Here is a 25818-nt window from a genome sequence, read left to right as displayed (position 1 = left end):
TTAGCTTCATCTTGCCTGTTCTTCCCTTGCTCGCAAGTATCAGCTCTTTGGTACAAGGGGTCTACCTCCTTCACCTCTGTCCAGTGTTGTGTATATGAACAAGCCCGCAAAACCAACACCAGGCAATCTAACACCACTTCTTGCAATGAAGGCTAAAGGGTAGATTCACATAGTACTTTAAAGAGCTGTTATCATGTGTATCACTTTGGAATGGTTAGGGAATTGTCCATGTTGCTTTTTACAAAAAGATGGAAATGCACCAAGGAACGCCAGAGAAGACAACAGATCGCTGTGACGGCCCATATTAAAAAACCAACACAGCAGCAACGTTATGAAGAGTTCTGAGGAACTGCTTTACCATGTCTTCACTGGCTCTAATAAACAGCTCTGACATCTAATCATTTGAGGGCCTTGAGAGACGGGCACACAACCGTTACTTCTAGAAAGCTGTTTCGAGATGAGCCTTCAAGATCTCGTGCGGCTTCTACGCTCTGCACATGGAACACAGCTCCACAAGATACCCCTCTCTATAACTTCCTTTATCCCAAGAAAGCCACGTAGCAAAAAGCTATTAAATGCCAGGCAGGAGCTTTCATCCTTGAAGATGTCTTCCAAGCACACCTAGGAATTTTGAGCCACAGAACTGCTGAAGCAACAGCCCCAGCCAGAAAACTTCTGCTTCAAAGGAAGGTCCCTTCTGACAGCGCATCACACACCTGCACAGAGGTGAAGATGCACGTACCTTCGGGGGTAAGATACATTTTTGCAGATAGCACAGGGACATGCTACATTGTCATTACCATGGTCTGAAAGGATCAGGTGCAAAGACTGGTTGCGCGGCTCTTCCAATCCCTGCGCATGGTGTTGTGCGCAAGAGCAAATGTAAAACAGATGTATTCAGCCTGTCATGGACAAGGACGCCATCCACCCCAACACCCCCCTTAGGAAGCAGATTCGCAGCTTGAGGGTGCCTTGAGATCCCCATGTGCAGATGGATGTCCAAGTTTCAGCTGTGGCCTGCAGTATCCTTAACTAACTGGCAGTTGCAGACCTTTCCTGAAAAACGCGACCTGGCCACAATTATCCATATGCTGGTTACCCCCGGATTCAATGACTACAACATGTTCTTAGCAAAGCTGCTTTTGAAGACTGCTTCAAAAAAGGAATAGCACAGCCTTAAAGGACTAGGAGGAAGGCATCTGAAGGCCTGTCAGCTCCCACGTGAGCCTGCCAGAGAACCAATTATCTTCAGAGGTCTCGCTCCATATGTTCCTGCCTCCTGAATTGAGGTGGGGGGCCATAAAAGGCTGGGCCTTTCTCTGTCATGGCATTTCGTCTCTGAAACACCCTCCCATACTCTTCACCTGGCAAAAATTCTGTCAATTCCTTAAGGCAGAGGTTACCTAACTGTAGTTGCTGCTGGCGGATTAATTCTTCCCACTTCCTTTCTGTATAAGTTAGTCAACTGCTGTCTGAATGCACTGCTAATATTTACTCCCCCCGCAAATAAAGCTGAAAACACAGATACTTTTGAAAGATACAGATTTTGCACATATCCTAGTTCTAATAGAACTTGTATGAAAGAGTACACCAGTTATTTGGACCTGTGGATTCAGGGGAATTTTGCCACAAAACATCCATTATAATAGGTTACGGTATTAGGGGAAAAGAGTTCTTACATAGCAGGGAGAAAGTGAGACAGGTTTATCTCGTAGACTTGATGGTACAGTCCTAAAAACTGCAGACATTTCCTACAGTTCTCAAAGTGATCTATTTCTTTGTTAAATTCTGTAAAGATTCCTTTTAGAACAATAAACTGCTACTGAATCTAACTAAGACAGCATTGCTGAACATTTGTTATTTTTCATGAGTTTTGAAATGAACACATTGCTTCAGCGTACACTCTTGATTCTGACACCTATTCCTGTACAGCCAACCCTCACCGTGGAGGCTACTTCAGACGCCACTTGCGGTTAGGGGATGCTACTACTGCATCCCAAGCTGGAGGGCAATTAGGCTCTTAATGAAGAAGGTCCCTTGAGACAGAACTCATTCTCCCAGGATCTCTGTCCCTGCTTCATCAGAGCATTTTCTGTTTTCCAGATGATTTTAGATAAATAATTTTTAAGAGGATTTCCCATTGTTGGACTATATCTGAAGACGCAAGCTATGTTTCGATAGCGCCTGAATATGAGACTCCACTGTGTTTCTGGATACCAAGACTCCAAGAAGTGTTGTTCTGACCCACTGGCCAAGATAACTTATACAAGCTGCTACTTGTTTCCATAACTTCGTAGACAGGATCAGCTAGCGTCCGACATGCCTGCTTCCAATAAGAGCGCAGTTCTAGAACTAACAAGCCAGCAAGAATGACAGTGTGCAGAGAGATTATACGGAGAGGCTGTAGCTCAGTGAAAGAGCCTCTACCTTGCATGCAGTAGGTCCCAGGTTCAATCCCTGGCACCTCCAGTTAAAAAGACCAAGCGTAGGAGATGATGTGAAAGACCTCAAACTGAGACCCTGGAAAGCCGCTGCCACTTACAGTAGACAATACTGATCCTGATAGACCAATAGTCTGATTCAGTATAAAGCAGGTTCATGTGTTCTTCCTAACCCTGGGATTCTTTTTTTTTTAATGCATCAGTCTGAACCCATCTACAAAAGGACAAGAATACACTGAACAAGTTTCACATTACCATAAGACGCTTTGCTCTATTCCTCCCTTCCTGCCAGCACAACTCTATACACTTAACCCTAATTGGGGCTTGCATGAGAAGCTGCCTGTCTCTGGTGACACAGTTGTTCTGCAGGCATTTAGAAAGCTGTCGCTAAAACAGGAGCATCTCGGGACAGGCTGATTCTAGTTTTAGCCAAGCACAGCAGCTTTAACACATACAGGGACCAGCAAATGCTGCAAGGCTGAAGAAGACGGGCAGCTCTCTATAGGGAGGAGCAGGGACTGAAGTAAAATATGCTAGCACGAATGTGATTGATAAAGGAACAGATTTTCTGTGTATATATAACTATCCCTTGTTCAAAAATGGGATCTAAGAGCTTAATATATCCGGAAACTGGAACCCTAGCGGTATCTAGAATTAGCACTAGCAGCCAATTCAGAAGCCACTATCTATATGGACAGAGCACACAGGGAAATCTGCCTAACATCTGCTGAAATTCTAGCAATGGAAGATCTCCAGTGCCTTCACTACAGGGCCAGTTTCTCTGTTCTATAAGTGGAGCTGTAGCTGATGCAGAATTTGGTGAAGATCTTTCATCTAGGACTTCATGCATTCAGGCTGTGGCAGCTGAAACCAATCTGGAGGCAGGAAAAGGGGGAAAGATGAAAGATGCCTGGGTTTTAGTAGATAGTGGTGGGACTAGCAGGCATTGCTCTGTTGCCCCTGGCTAATATTTCCCCAGTTTAGCCCCAAACGCTGCAAGCAGAATGTTAATTACACTTATGTGCTGTATGTACTCTGTATCTACTGAGCACAGATTTTCAACTTGCATTTCTGGAATGTCCAAATATGCCCAATCCTGCATGAATGCAAGACATGGTATATCTAACAAAAGAGCACTACGTTTTAGAGTGTTCACAAAGCATCTCTGAAGCCATTCAAGCAGCTAGGATTTCCACAACAGATTCATCATGTTTTCACTTGACAGAATGAACAACTATTAAATATGTGTCAGTAAACACATTCTATTCAAAGCATCTGATTGGCCAAGTATGGTGCTTGGACTAGCCACTAAAACACCAAGCTTCTTAATATGGATGCTTGTTAGGATCCTTTTCCCACATTCATCTTACATACCATCCCCAGTAAAGGGCTGACAGTCTGCTTGAGTGGATGCAGGTAAAAATCTTTTGCCTGAACTCTTCACCCGGATCAGAAGTGAGACATGGAGGTTTGTCCTTTCAGCTCATTCACACACAAAAAGCAGGAAATGGATCCTATTCATTGGTAGGAATTCAACAGAATTATCTGGTATTTTTTGTTCCAAGTGATTAGGGGGGAGGAAGACTCTTGCTAGTTAGGGAGGAAGTTACTGAAGTAAGGAGAATTAGTTAATAGGTGCCTAGACACAAAAGTTATTAAGGCCACTTGTTGCAACATATTAGCATTAGGACAAATAATTATGTCAGGTATCCCTATAGGTTTTCGATTCTCTCTAGAAGTCTTGGCTCTAGAGTGCAAATTAGGACTTGAAGGTGAACAGCCGCCTAGGAGCTAACTCAAAAACAAAAATGTTTCAGCCAAATGCCTGCTGCTTGCCTACCTAAGCTGTGTCCATTCTTTGTGTAGAAGCAGGTGTTGTTGATGAGGTTCACGCAACAGCCAATCACATCTCCGGTAGTGAACGTTGGGCCATAGGGCTGCCCTGTCCCTGAAGAGCAGAAGGAGTGTCCGTCATCACCGTGGTAGCCATAGGAATGTTTATCCCAACCTGGGGAAGAAGAAGATGGAGAGGCAGATATAAAGATGGCAGGAAAAACAACAGGAACAAACAAGGACATTGAGCATCCTATATTAACAGACAATGCAAACAACACACAGCAAGAGATGGCAGCATCCTCATCTGAAGTAAGGATGCAACAGGCAGATGTGTAGTTTGTATTTATCTCAGATGTTGCTGAAATGTGGGGTGGTACTTTTCCTGAACGCTCCTCTGTCAAAATCAAAACAAGATTCTAGAGTACAGGCCAGGATGTGTAAACAGCCTGTATTTACTCAAGTTTCAGTTATTAACACTATGAAATGGGAGAGGAAAAAAATCAGCCTTGATATGAAGACCCTACCAGACAAACTAGTGGCCTGTGACTTTAATGTCTTTTTGCAGCTGAAAGTCTTAACTAAGTTATTTGTACCGTCTCCCTCTGATATAATTCACTGCTGCAGTTGGGTTTTCCAAAATGATTTTATAATGATCTATTATATTGCTTTAATTGTTACTGGAAGTTGCCTTGGGACCTATATAGCTGAGAGTGTGGGATATAAATATTTTAAATAAAGCAGTAATATTTCTTCTAGAAATTATTGCACAAACAACACATGATTATATATGCCAGGGGGGGGGTAGCCATGTTATTCTGCTGTAGCAGAAAACAAACAGAAGTTTGGCGGCAGCTTATAAGACTTATACATTAACCATGGCATAAAATTTCATGGACTAGGCAACTGGATACTAAATCTGTTCATCTTTTAGGTGCCATAAGACTCCCGCTTGTTTTCGACATTATTACTTTATTTTACTTAATTTATACCCTCCCTTTCTTCCTAATGGGGACCCAAAATAACTTAACACTGTTCTCCATTTTATCCTCATTTTATCCTCAGTTTATCCTTATGTGAGAGAGGCTGGACTAAGAGGGAGTGACTGGCCCAAGGTTACTCATCAAGTTCCATGGCAGAGCGGGGATTCGAACCTGGATCTCCTAGATCCAAGAGCAACACTAACCACTGCACCACACTACCTCTCATTATTTAATGATTACTTAACTCCTAGTAGTTCTGTCAGCTAATACAGGAATTAAACCAACTACGATCTCCTCCATGAGATGCATTTAACAATAATGCCAAGTGAATGTAAAACATACAAAACTATATTAAAAAGAGAGTGGTACAACTAAAAAGGTTTGTAATGACCTCCAATCTTGATTTGTAGGAAACTTCATGGACCAGTGATACCTTATTTGTAAACTTTTTATTTTAACCCAAAGTTTCCTGGAAGTATTACTGAAAAATAATGGATGGCTACTATCTTCTTATCTAGGTAACGAAGTTTTAAGTATCAGATTTCATTTTTTTTTTACCATGTGGGCAACATGCTACACTGGACGTCAGTTTTCCAACCACTCTCATTAATTGGAGTCAAACAGATTTTGAAAAATTGAAACCTTCAAATTCAAAAAGAACAGAAGGAAAAATGGTGCTTCAGAACCAAACTGCATTATTTTTCACACATGAAATGGCACAGCTAAGAAGGATGATTTTTTAAAGCTAAGGATCATATAACCTCAAACATTGAAAGGGTACCGTTTTGGCTTGGTATTTTCTTTAGGAAAGATATGAGAAAATGCCATTGTCCACTGTAAAACCAAAGTCAAACATTACAGATTATGTTGGGAAAATAACCACACAGTGTTCTGGGTCTGAGGTATTAACCGTCAGAAATGTGCACTTGTAAATTCTAGGTCTAAGTAATCACGCAGCGCTTTGTAGCAGAAATCCAATTCTGATGTGGAAGGTGCTAGGTGGGGGGAGAAACCGCTTGTGCGTGTTTGTGCAATTCCAGAGAGGTAGCCATATCTCTACACACACTGAGTGGGCTGAAAGCTGACACAATCAGACTGTTCGTTCAATGAGCACCAGCAGGTTTCAGACACCTTCCTACCAGACCGCAGAGGAATTCCCTCACCGTAGTGGAAGAAAACACAGATTTTAGAAAAAATGTTCAATTAAAAAAAGAATTACAGAACACCAGGGTTTCTGAAATCCCCTGCTGCATTGTAATTAATCCCCTCTTGTTTAGCTGTCAACCTGTTTCTTTACAGAACTTGGATAATATGCATATTTCCTTAGGAGCCCATTACTGCTAATTTTGCTTTCCCTGCACAACGGATTTCCCCAGTTGTCAGAACAGAGACTTTTGCAAAGCCTCCTGCTTCCTCCCTGCAGCCATTTCCAAGCCAGATTCTCTTTTTATCTTCTCCCAGTAGAGCTGTCTGCCTCGTACACATCCCTTTCTTATACCTCTTGAGGGTATTTTCTTCCCTTCAGCAAAGCCATGTGAAAACAGTGGAAGAGAGCAAAGCAGCGCAGGCTGTGCCTGCAAGATAAGAACAGCCTGGCAGCATCAGAAAATGTCCTCAAGTGACCCAATCTTAGGTAAGTGTGCCCAATTGTGCTGGCAGCCAGAACGGCTCAGGGCATCACAGGCTCGTGGGCTCTCCCTGTTGAATCACAGGGGCCGGGGGAAGAACTGCATATCCAGATGCACAACAATTCTAGCCAGCCTCTGTCTATCCAGCTCCCATGATCACTGTTTTAAATCATGGCTTCAGACACATTAGGAATTTGGGTCCGGAAATTATGCTTAAAGTGCACAAAGCCTGTGTTCCAAAAAGGCATTGAAAGAAAGAGGAAAAGATTCCTTGTGTGTTTATTCCAAAGATATAGCACTGTACAAAGGATGGCCAATAAAACGAGTCTTGACATTAGCGCTTAAACAGTGCGATCCTAAGCAGAGTTACTCCAGTCTAAGCGCATTGATTTGGAGTAATTTTGCTTAGGATTGCCCTGTAATTTTAAATACACATTTCTAGGTCCATAACTGAGATACCTAGTCTCATGCCTCTTCAACGTTTTTCCACCCACCTTCTAACAACTGCTATGCTATCTTCAGAATTTGAAACAAGGTCTCGAAAACCAGTTTGCAAACACCATTAAGAGGCAATATAGAAAGTGGGAAGAAATGGAGCGTTCAAATCCCGGGGCTCATTGTGATTTTCTTAACCACGCTTAAGAGATAGGAGAATTATGGTCTGCGCTGACTGTATTTCTGCATGAAAACTGAGCTGGCCATCACCAGCCCTTTTTGAATGTGCAGAACAGCAAACGAATTTCCCCTTAAGTAGTACCTCTGCCAGTAAGGGGATGGCACTAACAGGCATCTTTCTTGCTTCACTTGAAGGTAAGTCAGTTGACTGGGATGAAGAGCCAATTATAAGCCTCTTCTAGTGACCCCCATACTCTTTCAAAGGAGCCCACTGCCAGCAACAGCCAAAAATAAGCACAGGCTAAATAAGCACAGAAAAGCTAAAGGATCCTCTATGAAAGCCCATCTTTCAGCAGTGGGGGAGAAAGCATCTTTGTTTAAATAGAAGAGCCTTGTAGCTACAGAACAAGGTCTTGTGCAGTTTCCAGCAGATTTACATTCAGCCACATGCTGTATTCTCTCTCTCTCTCTTAAGTAAACCACAGAGATTCCAGTCAAGGAGGTATTGAAGCGTCATGTTACACAAACCACAGTCAAGTCATCACGGACTAAATATACTCAGCCGTTCCAAAGGCTCCTATGGGCTGGCAGAGCAAGATCCCATCCTGAGGGGAAAGCTACCAAAATAACCCACAGCGTGTTCAGGACAAAGAGTCCCAGCAACTGGGAGCCAAAGCATGCGGATACTGCCTCACATTCCCCGGGCCACAGCCTGACCACTGAATTTCCTCTAAGAAGGAAATTTTAGGTTGGTTAGGCCCATATTAATTTTGTTTATGGGAAAATGAACGTATATTGTGGAATTCAGCATGCAATATGGCTGTCTGAGTGATTCCCCTTCCATTTCAGGAAGAATGAGGTTCTTCTAGTCATCGTGAATGGACGCTCCAGTCAAAGGAGAGCGTTCACTCTGGCGAGATAGCACGTCCTCCCCTCCGCAGTCTCCGCAGGGGAGATATAAAAAGTCTCCCAAGAAGGAGAGAATCTGCTCATGTGACTCCAAGGAGGTGAAATTCGTTGAACATGTACTACTCTACTGCCGGTTTTACCAGGAAGCCCGGTTAAGTTTAATCCCTCCTCTGTTCAATAAATACTAAGCTTGTTCTGATGCCGACATTTTAAAGAAGCTTTTAATGGGCACTAACGCACAGGTTACTATTAGCTGTGCTAGATTTTTCTCAGCAGCCTGCAGAATTCGTCTTCAAATTTTAGGCATGGAATCCTAAATCTTGAATTTTAGATATTGACCACTGGGCAGTTTAATCCTTTTTTAAAATATGTGTTTTAAACATTTGTATCTGTTTTGTGCTGGCCGTCAGCCGAATAAAATAATTGAATTGAATGGGCACTATACCAATGGTATATTGTAGCTGCTGCCTAACGATGTTTCCTTGTCCCGTCCCTTTGAAATTCCATTACAGCCAGAGCCAACTTTTTTTAAAAAGCCGTAGTACATGTTAATTTAAACGTCATTTTCTGATAACTTGTTTATCATCTGTCAGGCTATCCCAAATACAATCAACACCTTTATCTAAAATGACTCACCTAAAACAGCTCTTCCTTACTCATTCAAAACAAGAAAGGAACAGAGCGACCTACTTCATTCTTTGCTGCCGCAAACTTGTAATCATCTAATTTAAGAATGATGAACAACATCTGATGTTTGCAACAATCATTTTTTGGAGTGAACACCCATATGACGAGTCAGCAGTGGAATTCCTAGAATTTTCCAGGATTCAAAGTCACCACCACGCCCTGCGGGAAGCGCTCCTGAATCACCCCATCTAACAAGGCCCCGTGAATCTTCTTTGAACGACTCCTATTTTCATACCAGGAGAGTAAGCAGTAGGAAACAGAATATCACGGCTGACAAGAGACCACAGTAATGTTGTGGCGATATAAAGTGAGAAGCCCACCACGCACATTTGGCAAAGCTTTGCTTACAGTGGGTAGGAGTGTTTTGCAATTAGGAAAGAAGGGTAGCCACAGGTTAGGGAAGGTGAGTTTTTTTTTTTTTATAAATTTTTTATTTTTCAAACTACAAAACACTACACAGCACTACACAAGACTATCACAAGGAAAGGGGAAAGGGAAGGGACAAAGGGGGATGGAAAAAGAAGGGGGGGATGACCTACAAACACTAAACACTACACTTCAATGTTTTCCCTTCATACTGTCATAATACAAAAATAGCTCCATAGGATAATGATGGAGTGGTTAATCATACAGAGAATAAGCATTTCAAATTCTGATTAAACTTTCCTCCCCCTTCTAGGTCCCGGACGCAATTCTCTCTGTGCAACCGCTGTTGCGGTGCTCTCCTCCTCCCCCCCCCCTCCGGCTTCTCCTTTTCTTCGTTCTTGGTGCAGCAGAATTCCGGGTTTTTATCCTCAAAATCCTTTAGTTGATCTTCTGATAGTATCTTATAGGCCTGATCTTTATATCTAAACCATATTCCTTCCGGGAATAACCATTTGTACTTTATTCCATGGTCCCTCAGAAGAGCTGCAAACTTTTTATACTTAAAACGCCTTTTCCGGACTAGAAATGGAACGTCCTTCAAAATCTTGACTTTCAAACCCATAAAGTCCAAATCCGCATTGTATGAGTTATATAGGATGGTGTCCCGAATCTTTTTAAATGAAAAGTCAATAATGATCTCACGAGGCAACTGTCGCTTTGTTGCATATTTTGAAGAAGCCCGACGGACCTCCAAAATGGCGCTTTTAACCTCTTCTTTAGTCATCCTCGCGGGTATCGCCAGTAGTTCCGAGACCACCTCCCACAGATCCTCATTTTCCTCCTCTTTCACGTTTTGGAGACGCAAAATTGTCTGCGTTCGTTCCATCTGTAGCCCGATCAGCTGGTTCTCAACCAACTTCAGCTCCTTTTTTGTAGCCTTCACAAGTGACGCACTTTCCAGAGCAGACTTCTCTGCCCCCCCCCCCCGCTACTTCCTTAATGGTTTTCACACTTCGCTTTCAATTAAGCCCACCCTTTGATCAGTTTCGTTCAGCTTGTCAACAAAGGGTTTTATGGCTAGGGAAGGTGAGTTTTAAAGGGCCTTAAACACTTCCAGACTTGCCCATATCCCTTCTTTCAGAAGTGTTTCTGAGGTACTACTGTATGTATTACACAGTCAGGCTTTGTGAATTTGCCAGCAGCTGATGTTTATGACATCCAGCATAAAACAGAAAGGCGCCAACTGGCACGTTTCTGTAACACACTTCACAGCAGGATTTTGAATTACTCCCAAATCTTTTGTTAGGAAAAAAGGAGACATATTTAGAAATATTTCCTTCCATTTCATAGTAGATTCTTATTTTCTTCAAAGGCCAGCAACCGCCCATTTTGAAAGAAGTTTTTAAACATGACCACAGGATTTTCTAGAGCACTTCAGGAAGAACAAAAACATTTACAGAGCAATACCAATAATGCACAATGCTGACTGGCCTGTTCACACACTAAAGTTGTAGCCCGAAATACTTTCCAATAGAGCTCCATCACTGGGATTCCACACCAGTTACCACTGGTGATCAAGCATCCATTTCTGACAATGCAGGCCTAAACCCCACATGACGACAGATGCTCCACCCCACCTCAGCTGTTGATGCATGAAAGACAGCTTGGAGAGGGGGAGTGGTCTTCCATTTTGGACTGGCAGGGATGGAGCCCAGCGTTCTCCTTCTTCATGCACAGGGGGCTTGGTGGGGCAAGAGGGGGGGTCACTGTCTTCATCTGCACTGGGGACGTGCAAACATTCAGAAGCAACAAGAATCCTGCTTGCTACTTATGAACGCTTTCAAAGAGTGGTGTGAATGAAAAGGGTAACTCTTACCCTCCCGTGAGTCCTCTGTGAATGCCAGAAGATTTGGAGCGGTGGAGTATGCTTGAGCGTTAGGGAGTCCGTGTAAAATGACTCTCTACTGAAGCTGACTAAAATATGTGGACTTCTTGCTCCATGGAACTTCCTTCAGAAAACGAGCTTAGAACCAGGTCTGATTTATTTGCCTCTAGGGAATTAAACACCCTGATCTGGATAGCTGAGGTAAGATTTCAGAAGCTAAGCAGGGGTGGCCTTGGTTAGTAATTGGATGGGAGACCTTCAACAAAGACCAGGGTTGCAGAGGCAGGCAATGGCAAACCACCTCTAATAGTCTCTTGCCATGAAAACCCTGCCAGGGGTTGCTGTAAAAGTCAGCTTTAACTTGAGGGCACTCTCCACCACCACCAAGGCATTAAACCCTGTTAAAATGCTCCTCCTGCTTACTTCCACTCCAAACTAGAGATAATATTTAGCTTAGAAGCGTAAACAATATCACCTTTACAAAATGGAAGGTAAAGTCAGACCAGCTCATCTGGCCAAGGTTAAAAAACAAAACACTAAACCCAGGAAACGCTCTGAAGTATTCAATAGACTTACTAAAGTCCAGACAATTTTATCTTCTACAGTTATCCAGACAGGCAGGAGAAGAAGAAAAAATAACTCACAAGATCTACAGCAGCTACAAGGCCAACATCTTTTGCTCTTTCCTAGTAACGAACAATACTAAACTGAGGCAATTCTAAATCATGAACAGGGAAAGTAGCACACCCACAATATCATTTATTCACTATTCGCTGCCTAACAATAGATATATTTGCTATTAGCTGTCATCAGAGAGCCGAAATGGCGCAGTATACAGAACGTCAGACATGATTCGAATTCCAGATGAGCCCGAATCTCACTCTCTGCAGCGAGTTATACCTGTAGCCAACTGAGATGGATTAGACTCCTGGTGGATAAAATAGGTTGATAACCCCCGCCCCTCCCAGTACACTGCCCTGAACAACTGGAGAAAAGAGAGGGATGGAGAACACAAAGAGGCTATTAAACCTGAATCTTGCACTTCAACTGCAGAACAACCCGGTTACCCACCTGAAACTAGGCTCCACTAGCAACTTTTGCTGGAAGGTCATCAAGGATTTTTTTTTAAAAAAAGAACAGGCCTGTACAACTTGTCATATAAATTGAATACAACCCACCAGCTATGTATGACACCTCAACAAGAGGCTTCAATAAACCTGCTACAAAAACAGGAACAGAAAGGTCAAGTACCTGGAAAGCCACAATGAATGGACAGTGTTCTGTATTACTCTTGATAAGTCTGGCCTGTGTTTTCAAACATCTGTACCTTGCAGCTAATGGTTTTATTATCTTAGTTGTAAGCCACCTGAAGCAAGTCTCTGGGGACAGGATGCATGTACAAGTTCAGCTCTGAGTCTTTACTAAGGATCGGAATATGTCAAAATGGGTCCAGAGACGCAGGGGCAAATTACTGTCTTCCTTTTTGAAGTTGCTCCTTATGAGCCAACATTAAGAACAACTCTAAGCATGCTCAGGGAAGAGTAATCATCTTGTTCAAAGTTCTGCAATTAGAGCTCAACATCTGGCATTTGCAGTGATCCATTATTGGTATGTTTTTGCTGGAAAGGCCTCACTGTGTCCCAGCCCTGAAGCCAGATAAATGGACACTCGCAAAGGCTGTAGACAGTTGAATTTCTAGCAGCTAGCTACAAAGGAGTTGAATGGCCATCACATGCCAAAAGCCCTACACATTTAGCACAAATCACATGGGCACTTCCTAATAATGCTCACAGGTCTCGCCTGACGCTGTCATTTGCATGTGACTTTGTAATCAAATACGAATGCTTAGCATGTGCGCAATTCTAGGCTGAGCAAGAAACAGCTAACACCTAAGCATTAATTAGTACCATCATGCAGTTAAAAAAGATGAACCACCTACTCAAACAGCATAGACCAGAATTAACTCTAAATGCATGCGTATTAAAAAACAGCAGAAGTCAGGCGTTGGATGAAGACCAAGTAAGAGCTATCAGGTAACAAATGAAACTGTTTTCCAGGGATAGGCAACCAGCAGTCTTAGAGCTCTGTCTCCTCTCCTACATATTCCTCCCCTCCCAAGTACCTCTCTGCCAAGATCTCTAACCTAACTTTAACTCATCCTCTCCAGTGTGAATAGCAACAGTGGTCTGGAAGTCTTCTCTTTATCACATATCTCAATCTAACACTAAGCCAAAACAGGCTGTGTATGCAAGCCTTTTTCATCACAGCTCAACGGGAATTCCACTCCCAAACAATTTTTTCATGTCCACTGGCAAACGAGTGTGGAACTGTGTGCAAGGAACAAGAGCAAATGTATCCATTTGCTAAGGCAGCCATGGTGCTTCCTCATATTGGGTTGGATCCTGAAGGTCGATTCCACTAGGAGAAGTGCCTTCTGCTGGAAGAAAGCTACCAGCCATCAGGCACTGACATTTTTGTTGCGCATGATGCGAGGGGTTGTTAAGACCACTGTTGAAAGAGTAAGCCTCTTCAGACCTCAACCAATGCCCTGATTTTTTTTAAAAAACCTGCTGAATTAACAAGATTGTTTTGGTATTAATGAATAACCATCTTAAATACTCGTTCTTCTGTTGGCTGACATAAAAAATGAGGCTTCTACAATACTAATATTTATTCAAACATGTCATAATCATTAAAATCAACTGGAAGGTAACTCACAGTACTATCTCTAGGCAAAGGCCATTGTGGGAAGGAGGTGCAAAGGAGTTACTGTTTCTTAGAAATCAACTCCACACTTCCACCTTAAAAGGTTTATTTTGCTGTGAAGAAAGGCTAAAGAGTTACCCAACAAAATTGACAGGCCGCAGGTTCAGAACAGACAAAAGGGAATTCTTCTTTACTCATCAAGTAATTAAATTGTGGAATTCGCTGTCAGCAGACATAGTGACCGTCACGAGCACAGGTGGTGTTGAGAGGGAAACCACTATTGACGGACCTCTTCTCCGTGAATCTGCCTACCAGCCATGTTCAGATGCAGCAAATCTTTGAAATGTAGTGCTAGGAGACAACGTCAGGGGAAGGCCTTGAACCTCAGTGCCCTGTTTGTTGGCCCGCTAAGGCAACTGACTTGGTTCTTCTTATGTACCTCTGGACACAAACGAGGGAAAACAATACCATATGAGACTAGAAGGCACCAAGAAAACACCTATCTAGGCTCAGACACTGAGGAGGGCTTTTTCACAACACAAACATTAACGCCTCACAAACCGCAGCAGCCTAGTTAAAGTGGGCCACAGGAGCACAGCAGGTGCCTCACACTCAAATAGGTGGCTGGCAGCATATGACACCCCGCCCCCATCACAGCTGAATTTTATCAGAGCATCCTACACACCTCTAATCTTAACACACGGTAGCCCCAGGGACAGACTAAAATCTTGAGATTTCAGAAACACACAAGGAATTAATCACTACACAAAGCAGAAGGTGACGGAAGGATGCTATCAAGCCCACTGTTACTGCACGTTGTGCCCATCTTTCATAGGTAACATATTGTTGCATAAGGAAACTATGCTATAGCTGTACTTCCACTGAGAAGACACAGTGCAGAAATGTAAAGACAAATAAGATGGTTTGCGAGGATGGAAGCAGGGGATGCATTAAATGCTAAACATCAGAAGCCTACAAGAAACAGGCCGAAGCTGGCTGTCATGCTTTGTGTTCACCTATTTTTAGACCAGAGTTCCAAATGCCCCACAGAGTTCAAAAGCCATGAGTGTACTTGTTAATGGGACAGGAAACCCAGATCTAACCATGGAAAAAAGCCTCAGCAATGAGGTCCTCTCTAAACAAAACTCTGCATCTGGAGTCTACAGGAAGTGGGCACTTTTCCCCCCCTGAGAGCTGTACAGTTTCAGCACAGTGAAGATTAACACAGCACAGACCCAAGCACAATTCTTAACAATGACTCACCAGGAAGTCTGTTCATGTTGACACCTTGGGCTGAGAGTCCTATCCCCATGTACCTTCAAACAAACAGAACTTTGTTAGTTCAGTAAATAGAGAATGACCAAGCAAGATCACACAATGGCTACTCTTCCTTACTTGGAACCAGAGTCGGAAAGGGCGGAAGTTTAAAACTTATCACTCGGGAGAGACTTGGGTCAGATTCTCTCTGAAGTGAAACACAAAATGCCTTGGACCGTCGGCCAGGACAACCATTTTCATGCCAAGCCTTCAGGGTGGGCTTAGCAAGCTCTCTCGGCCTTCGCCAAAAGCTTACCAAGCGCTCGATATAACAAGTATATGTTGTTAAGAATGCAGCGACAGGCAATTGATATAAATTATTTAATGCTGAGAGTCTTGTAGAGGCACAAGTCGGGCGCAACATAAACCTGGGTGCATACTCGTGAAGCCACCTCCCTTATCCCCCACACACAAACTGGGGACAGCACTGTTGCAAACATGCCTCACCTCCAGCTGGAAAGAACCTGATCTCTTCTCCAGTGACTAAGCAGGGTGCATTGACTATTACAGATAGTTCATTCGAATTCATTATCTGCAGGTCCCAGGAGTGCTTTCCTGCCATAGCCACCACTGGTTCAGATAACTCTTGGTCTTCTAACATCGTAAGACTTGGCTTTAATAGGTACTAAGAAAGGAAACCGATCTGACTGGGGTCTTTGGGGATGGATTAAAGCCTCGTAACAGAAAGGTTTACGCTTTCAAGGAGCTGGCAGCATTTTACAGACACCGTGGATACCACTTCACAGGAGTGAATGTCCCTGCTCGAGAGGAACACACACCTGTTGAGCAAGAGCCCATGGCTCTGAAATGTAATCTTGGGCTTAATTCCCTGCTCCGTCACAGGCCAACCTCATGAGCCACAGCAAATTCAAAGCTCTGCCTTGCAGGCCAGAGCTGTCTGTTTTCTAGAAAGGTGTGATAAGAATTCCAAACAGGTTGCAAAATCATCCGCTATGAAGAGTGACTTGAGACAAAGCATACATATTCTGTTAAGTACTCTGGCTAACCTATTAATGAAGTCAGAGTGCACTGAGCCATTTACTTGGGCAGGGCCTGATTCAATTAATACACTATGTTCTTACCTTTGTCCTCAGAACAGGCTACCTAGGCACCTAGCCATCATCTGGACAGGTAACGGAATCTATTTGCTTTGAACACCAAAAGCCTGTACGCTTTTCAAGCCTCACACACTGCAAGAGGTGGCCACAGAAAACCTAACTCCTATTCCGCCTAATTCATAGACTATGGATGTAGAGGTCTAGATTGTCCAGAGAGCTAACATGACATTTCACTGGTCCAATCAGCAACCTCCTATTGCCTTAATCTTAATTAACACTTTAATCATGCATGCTGAAACTGTTCATAAGGTCCCCAAACTGAAACCTCAATAAATACATGTGTGAGAAAACTCAAGTCTCTTTACCAAAACCCTGATTCAGTAAGTCCATTTTTTATGTGACAACCTAAAAATAAGCCATTTTTACAACATGAAACTGTTATAAAGGTACGACTCTCCTTGTAGATGCTCTGACACTACATGTTATTAACAGTGGCAAACGTTCTGCTATTGAATAAGATGGGAGACTTCTGTGATATTTCACTAGTGAATTTGTCTTCTAACAGGCAGCTTCCCCAATCCCCGCTACCCACAAGAAACAAGGCAACTCTACTGGACTTGTTCAGTTTGGCCAGGAACTGTTTTTTCCTGCCAAGCTGACTACTGGGAAAGGAGAGCAAGTTATGTCAGCATTAGTAATAGCAAGGGAGATTTTTCTGTGTTGTGCCAAAGAATCTAGAGATTAATATTAAGGCCGTCCATTTGTCATTTGAAATAATAATAATATTAAACGGAGGAAGTGGAGCAGTGGGAGCCCTTAACGGCTGTTATTTTAATATTTTATTCCTGTTGGTTTTGTTGAACTGTATGGATGTTGTATAAGATTTTATGATTTACTGTAAGGCTATACAGTGGGAAAGCAGTTAATTCATTTAAATATAAGCAAATAAATCTACTGGGTCCAGACCCTCAATACCCCGTTCTTAAATATTAAGCCTCCATTGACAAACATTTTTTTAAAAATCAGAAGCAACAAATTCCCAGGGTTTGTAAAAGTCAAAGTAAAATGGCTCCTGCTTGAAGAATTGGTTGACTCAACAAGTGGAAAAACTTCCTTCTTGTGCCAGCACAGCTCCCTGGGAGATTGCCAAAGACTTGGGTGCCATGGCGGAGAAGACATTACTCTCATTCCATATAAGAAAACACACAAAAAAGCTGCTAATGGGCAAGTGGCATTGACTTCCCCTTGGCTACAATGAGATGACACAGACATTCCAACCCTATTATAAACAATAGCCAGAGCAAAGCATACTATAAGTGTATGGACCCACACGAAAGAATCCAAGTCTTTTATAAACATTGCATGTCAGACAAGAAATACTAGTTGTGACAGTCACGCACATCTCTGTTCATGCTCTTTATTGCATTACACTCCCTTTCAACAGAACAGCAGCTCTTACGGTCTGGCACAAATGCTCATTTTGCAATAAGAGTATTCCTACTGGAAATAACTAGGATATCAAGCTAAGTGATCTATTTAATGACGCGAGGCCACCCTAATCCAACTATATATACTTACAGCTTGCTGTAGCTCCCTTATTAGCATGGTAACATTTATTTGCTCTTATAAAAATATTACAGGCTAGGATCACTAATGCTTATATTTTATAGACAGAACTGAGCCACAGAAAATGCTCTTGACTCCTCCCATTGAGAGGTCATGGCTGAGTGGATTAGACCCCCAGTTCCTCTGTCCTAACCCACCACTGTGCCAAAGCGTCATGCCACAGTACTAACACCATGGAAGAAACACACAAAACAGGATTACCAGAATTAGCAAGTTGATCACTGCATGACTGTTCAGTAATTATACAATTTACATGACCCCACCACAGCATCATGGTATTCTCTGATTTACATCTGCATCTAATGAAATATCAGTGCCCAGTTGACAGCATTGTTTTCAGAATACGGTACCATTTTTATTTAAAATATGAACATCACCTTTCTCTTGAGTATCTCTAAATTGTCACTATCGAAGTCAGTGTGGAGTAGATGGTGAAAGTTTTGGATCCAGGTCTTGAGTTTAAATCCACCCTCAGGCATGAGGTCCACCGGAAGACCACGGGCCAGGCACTCTGCATGGACTAATCTTATCATTTAGCAGTGAAACATAAGAGAGAAAATCCTGATTGCAGAACCCCATGGTGCAAGAGTAGTCATGTGAGTGAACTACTGCCTCTCAACACCTAATCTGTAGCGCAGAGATTGTGACATCAGCTTATCTTTTAGGGGGAAACATTAGGATTTTGGAAATAATATACTGGAGTGGTTTTAGGAAAGAACAGTGATCATTATGGTGACATTTACTACCTTTCTTGCCTTCTCTGACCTGCCCTATCAAACCAGTTCCAATATCTGTGGAGCTCTGGTGGGACTAACTGCATTGGCTACTCCCAAATCTGCAATCTGAAGTTAAATGTTTCCTGCCTACACCTACCACACTACTGATGATTTATCATCTAAATCTGATCGGTTGCGCCAACCAAGCAGTGTCCCAGTTTCCCGAGAAGTTGAAATTCAACTTAAATTCAGTGGATTTACATAAGGATTTACAGTCAAGATTTAATTTAAAATTACTTTAGGCAGTAAGCGTCACACTGCAACAGGATGCAAAGTTTTGTGGCAATCGGGGACTTTCTCCATTAAACTCAGTTAATGTCTAACAACAACTTTGGAGAATTCCAGGAATTTAATTTGCTCCTCCCCCCACCAGCACGAGCAATTTAAACACAGTGTTGTAATTAAATTTGGTTTAGATGCTATCAGCGCATTGGAGATACAGTGGCTGTTTGGTTGCATCACCAGGATTAGTCAAGCCAACATCTTTTCTTTACACGTATATAAAGACAGGACCTGGACCCACAGCTGGAGAACATCTGTGGGAAAAGTAATGCTGAAATGGTTCCCCTCCAATCCAGCCCCTAAAATGGCAATCCACCCTAGTGGCCATAAAATATATTTCTTTAGATCTCCATCTTCTTACGGAGAAATCTTGTAAAAGGCGCACTGGGCAGCAGCCAGGGTTTTTTGCATTGGGAACGTCCAGTAACAGATTACCGTCATTGCATAATATATGGGGTAGGCCTGATTTAATTCATGCGGCTCCAGATATTTCTCCACTTTTGAAAGAAGAATTCAAGATTCAATTTGGTGCAAATGGATCGCATCATATTAAAATTCTGCATGCAGTTTTGGGACACGTGCCTAGATTTATGTGGGTGAGAGGGAGACACCTAACCAAGGTCCTAGGTTTTCAACAGCAGCTTTATCATTCAACTGGTTAATCTTTCAACATTGGAAGTCAGCCTTCCACATGAAATGATTAAGGAACATTCTGAATATGCTGAGTACCACTGTGCTGTAGAGGTTAGCGTATCAGCCTAAGACCCAAGTTTGAATCGCCACTGTGCTATGAAAGCTTGCCAGGTGTCCTTGGTCCAGCCACACCCTCTCCTCCTGCCCTGCCTCACAAGGTTGTTGTGAGGATAAATAGGAGTACAGAACAATATAGTAAGCTGCTTTGGGTCTACATATGGGGGACGAAGTGAGGTATATTAAACTCAATAAATAAATAAGGCAGAAAGGAACACAATTAACTTTTGCCCATAAAAAAGAAAAAAAGGAAAAAGTTACAAGGAATCTGGCATGAATCGTTGATCTTATTAATGATTGACTGTGCACTGTCATCTTCCAATAGATTACTGATTTTTTAAAAATAAAAAGCAAGGCATGACATTTTCCCAACATAAACGGGCATGTCTACACCTCTTCATTTTCTGCTGCAGGATCCAACTACATTGTAGTACACACACAATTATTTCCAATGTGATTCAGAAAAGCTACAATATTTTAACAACTATTGCTCTTTGGCTTAGGTATTTTCCTCTGGTTAACTGGTCAGGACTTAATATCCCATATAACCTAATATACCACTTTAGGGGCACAAGATGCAGTTTAACCAAGAGAAAGCCCCTCTTGTCACCATTTCCGCAAGTATGTGTGAAATACCCACAATCTTAAAAAGCATTCAAGTTTCATGGCCTATGCTTATCAGCCGATATTTAACCCCTGTTACGTTTGCAGGGAAACTATTACTGCTTGGAAATAATGCTCCAGTGTTCATGGAGCAGGCAAGGGTCATTCTTTCTTTCAAACCAGAAATAAGTACACACACAGGCATAAATATAATCAAGACTGGAGCCTACTATGCTGTAGGCCTGGAATCCACATTTCACACATAGGCACAATGGCCTGTTATTCTAGTTGCCCTGCTTTGAAAGATTAAGAGGTATGATATATTCTGGTTTCTAACCACACCAAGTGCAAAGAACAGCAAACAAAAACAGTCCATATGCCACAGAAGTTCTTCTTTTATTTGATATTCTTTAAGTTATAATGGAATGATGACACAAAGTAAATTGTAAGGTAGATCATAGAACTCTAGATCGTTTATTGGGTTTACCTGGTGAAGGTCAAAGAATACACATCGTTTGACATCAAAGAACACAGAAATGACTTGTGAGATCTCTCCTGAATCTGTACAGTACAAAGATTGCTCCTGGCCAAGAGTATTTCTGCAGCTCACTGTCCCTGACAATGCTGTAATCCTGTACTGTATCTAAGATATTTTAGAAAAGTAGACCCTGCTTTCAACCAGTCTACCAACAGCCCCTGCCACCTTGCAATTCTACATCTACAGTTTGTCCGCAAGAAGCAAGAAGAACAAAACATCACTCAACTATAAACTACCACGGTTGTGCCAGAGAAAGAACGGAGCCCTCTTTACTGCCTTAAAGGTAAAGGATGTTCATGCTGAACTGCAACTTAACAAACACAACCTTGGAAATTATATTCAAGGTGTCAAGAGAGAAAAGGACTTGGTCAAACACAATATTGACGCATCCCAAAGCAACTTCTCCCAGATCCAGCATTAAGGGGCTGGAGCCCATCTCTCTCCCCCACCCCCCTATGCACTCCAGTACATTTTCTTCCTTGCCACCACACTTCACCACTTGTTTGACTAGCATGCTAAAACGGAACTAGCGAACAGCACAAAATGGAAATCGCACAATTCAGTAATGCCTGGAAGCAGAGGCTTTTGTCGTTGCTGCAGTTTCAAGGGCAGCTGTCATTGAATTTCTCAGTTCAGTAAAATGTTGCTACAGTACCATATGAGGAAACAATATTTAGAAGAGGTACTTCTGTCTCCATGGCCTTATAGGATCACTGGTTTTACATCAGCCTACTGCTTAAAGATGTGATTTTATCACTACTATTACACCACCATGCAACAGCATACCCATTCTTCAGATGCAACAGAGCAAGTCTACCTCCCACTGCTAAACTCTTACTTCTCCCTTTTCAGAGCTATTAACTGTCCCTCTTCATGGCACAGAAAATTTCTGATAAATTGAAAAATCTCCTCTGAGCAGAGTTCTATGCCTGTCCTTGTAGTCCCAGTGTTTAAACTGCATTGTTGGGCCCTTTGGAAAAGCCATTTTTTCCTTCTTATGAACAGGCTCAAGAGAGTAGCATGAACTGCACAGCTTCCACCAGAATTACCAGTCATTGCCTCAAAGCTACTTAACCTAAAATAAGTATTAGCGTCATTACTGAAGACAGGAAGACTACACTGAAATAATGTTTTGAAGGCTAAAGCCTAAGGGACCACGAGGAAAAGTATTTCCTGGTGCTGCTTTAAAGGATGAAAGTAGCCTCCACCCCCCTAACCCCACACTGGTCAGGGAATTACTTATCTGCAATTCTCATTATCCAGTAAAGCTAATGGCCCATCATTTGCTTATGTCCATAGACATGCCTTTGTCTTGAGTAAGTACCTGCAGAAAACTCTCATATAAAATTGTTCCAGACCAAGGAAGAAGTGTTAGCCAAGTTCCATTTGGCTACAGGGATGATTTTCCACCCCATCCCTTAAAGTTACTGCCATATTGGATTTGAGTCTCAACACACAAACAAGCCACACAGGAATTTTAAGACGCAAGCTTGGTATAATTACCCATAACAGACAGCAAGGAAGCAGCTTAATAAGCATGCTTCATCTTCGTATATATTACTGGCTTGGCATTTAATGGCAGGAAGTCAAACCGGTTTTTTAACTTGAACTGGAGATGAACCTGAACCATAGCTGTATCCTCCCAACTGAGCCTCAGTACAAAACCAAAATAAGAACTGGCTCAGGTTCCTAGCTTAAAGTCAAGCTGGTGCAACTTCCTTTTTGTTGGTCTGTGTATAGAAAGCACACACCCCCTTTCATGCCCTCAATCTACTTTATGCACAAGCAGAATGAAACCTCCCCAAAGTTAAAAAGACTAATTGCCCATGATGGATTAGAAGCACACACTTACCCATCTCTACCTTTACTGACTATCTTCACTTCAAAGTAATAAATACCACAGGCTGCAGGGATGGGGTGGGTGGCCCTGACAGAGGCAGCATCCTTGTGATTTTTCCCATGTCCTACAAAAAAACAGGGAAGGGGGAGGGGAGAGACGAGTGAGACTTTTTTTACTTCTCAGTGACAGCCAAGGGACTTCAAGGAGAATAATTGCAAAATCCAGAACCATTGTGCATAGAAACCTGAAACAGGAAGAGAATGCCTCCCTGATGAAAGAAAGGGCCCCTGCACTGCACCATGGAGAAAAAAGGCAGAGAAATGGCATGCTTGGCTCCCCCTTTGTCTGGAAGCGATTGAGCAAAATAGATGGAGTTTGGTGAGAACAGATTAGCTGTGCAAAATGAAACGGGGAGAGGGAAAGGAATGGTTTGAACTAAAAAGCCACACCCTCAGATTTTGTGAAGGGTTACTGGTGAAAGGGGGGTCTGGACAACACCCCCTCCCAGACACTTTCTGTCCCAGATTCCACACAAGATCTGTCTCTCACCAGTCAAGGGCAGCCATCCCACAGCACGCCTCACCCTCCAAACCCTATGGCTCCCCCTCTACTCTCCAGGAAGCTACTTTCCCCTCCTCCAGGCTCCAGAATGGTTCCAAGCAGACCCAGCACACCTGACAATGCCTCCCCTCGACCACCCTTCTTCTCTGCCTCACCCCCCTCCCATTATTTCAGGATCCCCAATTGCCCCTTGACCAACTTAGCCCCCTCTCCACCCACCCCACCACCTCACACCCACCTCCTGCAGGATCCTAACTCCCCTACATCTTCCTCATTCAGTCTGGAAGCTGCTACCCGCTAGGGTTGTCAACTTTGGCTTGGGAAATTTCTGGAGATTTGGGGATGGGTTCCTGGGGAGGGTGGGTTGGGGGGGAGGTACCTCAGTGGGATATAATGCTATAGTCCCACCCTCCAGATCAGCCATTTTCTCCAGGGCAGCTGATCTCTGCCGCCTGGAGACGAGCTGTAATTCCGGGAGATATCCAGGCGCCACCTGGAGGTTGGCAACCCTATCAATCCATCTCCCCTCACCCCAAAACTTGTTCCCCGCCCCAAATCCTTCACCCCTCCCCCAGCTCAGCTGCTTGCCCCACCCCAGGCGACCCTCACCCCAAATTTTCTCTCCCTTCACTCGGTCTCCCCCACCCAGCTACCTTTGTAGTGAACGCGCAGGTTGCCTTGGGAGAGGCCGATGTAGTTATATTTGTCCTTGGGGCTCCAGGCGCGCGGCAGCGGCGTCTCGGCCTGGTTGACAGCCGGGTAGAGGCGTCGGAGGCGCTGGCTCAGCTCCTGCTCTTCTGGGGGAGGCGGCGGCGGAGGAGGGGGCAGCGCCGAGTCTCCCCCAGGTAAGCTCCCTGCACCCGCGTCCGCCATCTTGGAATCACTATTGTGTCAGCAGGAGGGGGAACGGGCCCAGTCTCCCCGACTGTCCAATGGGAGGCGGGCTCGGCCACAATGGGGCCCAGAGGCACGATGGGAAAGCAAGTCTCTGTTTCGCTCTACACCCGAGGGCTGCATGAGAGAGTGGACTACACGTCCCGAGAAGCGCTGCGAGATTAGACCACGCCCTCTCTCTGCACTGCAGAGCGCGCCGGGAAACCGAGTATTAGGGACGGCACTGCTCTGTAGACCTGATAGACCAGCATATCTGGGGAACCTTTAGGGTAGGGGGTTACCCTTCTCCCCTCTACAGTTGCCAACACCAAGTCGGGAAATTCCAGGCGATTTGGGTGCAGAGCCTGGGGAGGGCAGAGTTTGACAATTGGAGGGAATCCAGCAGGGATGTGCAGGATTTGAATTCCAGTGGCACCTTAGAGAACAACAAGATTTTCAGGGTATAAAGTTCCAAGAGTTAAAGCTCCCTTCTTGATATACACAACCAGCAGGGATATAATGCAACAGAGCTGGCCTTCTGAAGGTAAGGTACTTTCAGATGGGTAGCCATGTTGGTCTGCAATAGCATAACAGGATTTCAGGCGTGTGTAGGGTTGTCAGCCTCCAGGTAGTGGCTGGAGATCTCCTGGAATTACAGCTGGTCTCCAGGCCACAGAGATCAGTTCACCTGGAGGAAATGGCTACTTTGGAGGGCAGACTGTATGGAATTATGCCATGACAAGGTCCTTCCCCAAAACCCACTTTCTCCAGGTTTCACCCCCTAGATCTCTAGGAATTTCCCAACTTGGAGCTGGCAACCCTAGGCCAGTGGCACCTTAAAGACCAGCAAGATCTCCAGGACATAAGCTTTTGATACCATATCTGCTGAAGGGAGCTTGACTCTCAAAAGTTTATTTCTGGAAAACTATTTAGTCTTTAAGGTTCTACTGGACTGGAATGTACTCCAGGGAAAGAGATCTCTGTAGGCTGGAAGTCACTCATAATTGTGAGAGAATATCAGATCCCATCTCATGAAAAATCTAAATGGACAGAGGGTTCTAGAAGGATTCAAACTTTTTCATGTTTATTGGATTATTTTGATCTTAATAAAATGTATGTTAAAAGAATCAGGTAGCTGGGCATGTGAAAGGCCTCAACCTGAGATCCTGGAGGGCTGCTGCTAATCAGAGTAGGCAATACTGAGCTTGATAGACCAACTGTCTGACTTGGAGAAGGAAACTTCTTGAGTTTAATGGGGTAGCAGGAGCTTTCCATAGCTAAACCCACAGGAGATATATTTATTCTTAAAAGTTACAAGCAACAGGGGATGTGGGGATACTACAGAGAGAGGTAAGTTAGAAACAGTAACTATAATAAAAGATAATTTAGTCCAGTTGGATTGGATGGGGACCATTGCTCAGCCTGTAGATAGATGGTCAGGGAGAGATGTCAAATCAGATCTAATCAAGGAAGTTGCAATGTGAGATGATACCTAGAACTAATAACCATCTGTAAAGGGTAGGTCATACAGAGCTATTAAC

General features: G+C 43.4%; 1 protein-coding gene across 1 annotated transcript in view; it reads right to left on the bottom strand.

Moving 5' to 3' along the window:
• RANBP10 (RAN binding protein 10) overlaps nt 1-24277 on the bottom strand; it is a 41268-nt gene extending 16991 nt beyond the window's left edge. The window contains exons 1-4 of the mRNA XM_055000289.1: nt 24058-24277; nt 22856-22967; nt 15317-15369; nt 4282-4449 (exon numbers count right to left, since the gene is read on the bottom strand). Of these exons, the coding sequence (XP_054856264.1) occupies nt 4282-4449; nt 15317-15369; nt 22856-22967; nt 24058-24277 (553 nt within the window). The remainder of the gene's footprint in view (nt 1-4281; nt 4450-15316; nt 15370-22855; nt 22968-24057) is intronic.
• Nucleotides 24278-25818: the final 1541 nt, after the last annotated feature.

Source organism: Eublepharis macularius, chromosome 16 (genome assembly GCF_028583425.1).
Source record: "Eublepharis macularius isolate TG4126 chromosome 16, MPM_Emac_v1.0, whole genome shotgun sequence".
NCBI classification, from domain to species: Eukaryota; Metazoa; Chordata; class Lepidosauria; order Squamata; family Eublepharidae; genus Eublepharis; species Eublepharis macularius.
The sequence above is the reverse complement of the archived record's forward strand: the minus strand, read 5'-3'. Positions and strand labels throughout refer to the sequence as shown.